Source organism: Cyprinodon variegatus, unplaced genomic scaffold (genome assembly GCF_000732505.1).
Source record: "Cyprinodon variegatus isolate N-32 unplaced genomic scaffold, C_variegatus-1.0 Scaffold81, whole genome shotgun sequence".
Taxonomy (NCBI): Eukaryota; Metazoa; Chordata; class Actinopteri; order Cyprinodontiformes; family Cyprinodontidae; genus Cyprinodon; species Cyprinodon variegatus.
Genome location: NW_015150534.1, coordinates 1,661,847 through 1,663,045, shown reverse-complemented (window position 1 = coordinate 1,663,045; position 1,199 = coordinate 1,661,847). Strand labels below are relative to the sequence as shown.

At 43.2% G+C, this 1,199-nt stretch overlaps 1 protein-coding gene across 1 annotated transcript in view; it reads right to left on the bottom strand.

The window, feature by feature from the left end:
- The window catches only part of LOC107083711 (proto-oncogene tyrosine-protein kinase Src-like), a gene marked incomplete at its 3' end in the record, with an annotated part of 66,929 nt that overhangs the window by 3,880 nt on the left and 61,850 nt on the right, over positions 1-1,199 (bottom strand). The window contains exons 6-9 of the mRNA XM_015373132.1: positions 987-994; positions 667-868; positions 493-569; positions 258-411 (exon numbers count right to left, since the gene is read on the bottom strand). Of these exons, the coding sequence (XP_015228618.1) occupies positions 258-411; positions 493-569; positions 667-868; positions 987-994 (441 nt within the window). The remainder of the gene's footprint in view (positions 1-257; positions 412-492; positions 570-666; positions 869-986; positions 995-1,199) is intronic.

Below are 1,199 nucleotides of genomic sequence, written 5' to 3'. Positions count from 1 at the left end.
TGCTTCATGACCTGGAAACCCGGAAATCACTTAAAAAACAACTTCTTCTTTCTACTAGAATATTAGTTTCATTATGGTTTGAGGCAGAGCAGCAATTCTGGCTTTAAACACCTCAGAGAAAACAAAGGTTTCCATTTGGCCCATCCAAAGTCTGGACGTCAATCCCATTGAGATGCTGCAGCATCACATCAGACAGTTATTGCTCCTAAGAGTGGCAACGACTGGTTACTGGGTTTTAGGGGCCTGTTAGGACTCACCTTGCCTGGCCGTATATTCATTATCCTCAATCAGCCGAGCCAGCCCAAAATCAGCCACCTTGCAAACCATATTATCTCCGACCAGGATGTTAGCAGCTCGGAGATCTCTGTGCACGTAGTTCATCCTCTCCACATAGGCCATCCCTGAAGCGATCTGAGAAAAGGTGGAAACTTTGAAGGGTTTATTCAAAGAAATCAGAAAATCTCAAGCTAGGGAAAAAATATTTGTGCTGACCTGAGAGGCAAAGTCCACCAGCTGAGGGAGGCGCAGCAACGCACCATACTCTCCTTTCAGAAACTCCAGTAAGCTTCCTGTTTGCAGAGACACGAGTTCCAGATCAGTGTGAGGCTGACTGAGTTTGTTAAACGCTATAAAATTTCTGGTAGTGATTTAAGGTTTTATTCTGACCTTGGCCCATGAACTCTGTTACGATGAAGATGGGCTCCTCAGATACCACGGCGTACAGCTGAACCAGCTTCTCGTGTCTCAGTTTCTTCATGACCTGAGCTTCCTGCAGGAAGGCCTCGGGGGACATGGTCCCCGGCTTCAGAGTCTTGATCGCCACCCGCGTCGTTCCGTTCCACGTTCCTGACAGAACAAACCAGACCTGCTACCAGTGACAGTAAAGGCTCGGAAGATTTCCTTCATTCCTTCTGTCATGAGTTGACACGTTCTGTCAAGGTGCCAAGAAGATAACGAGAGGAGCTCTAAACTTATAAACATATAACTAACTGGCCTGAATAAGATAACAAGATAAAAAAAAAAACATTTTTAAAGCAATTTTCTACATTTTGATAAAGAGTACATTTATTTACATGTTTAAGCCAAAATGATTTGATATTAATATATGATTTTCCTACGACTTTAGGAGTGTTTAGCTACCATCACACATAAAATCTCCTCAACAACTTAAAGGAATAGTACACCCAAAACATGATTAG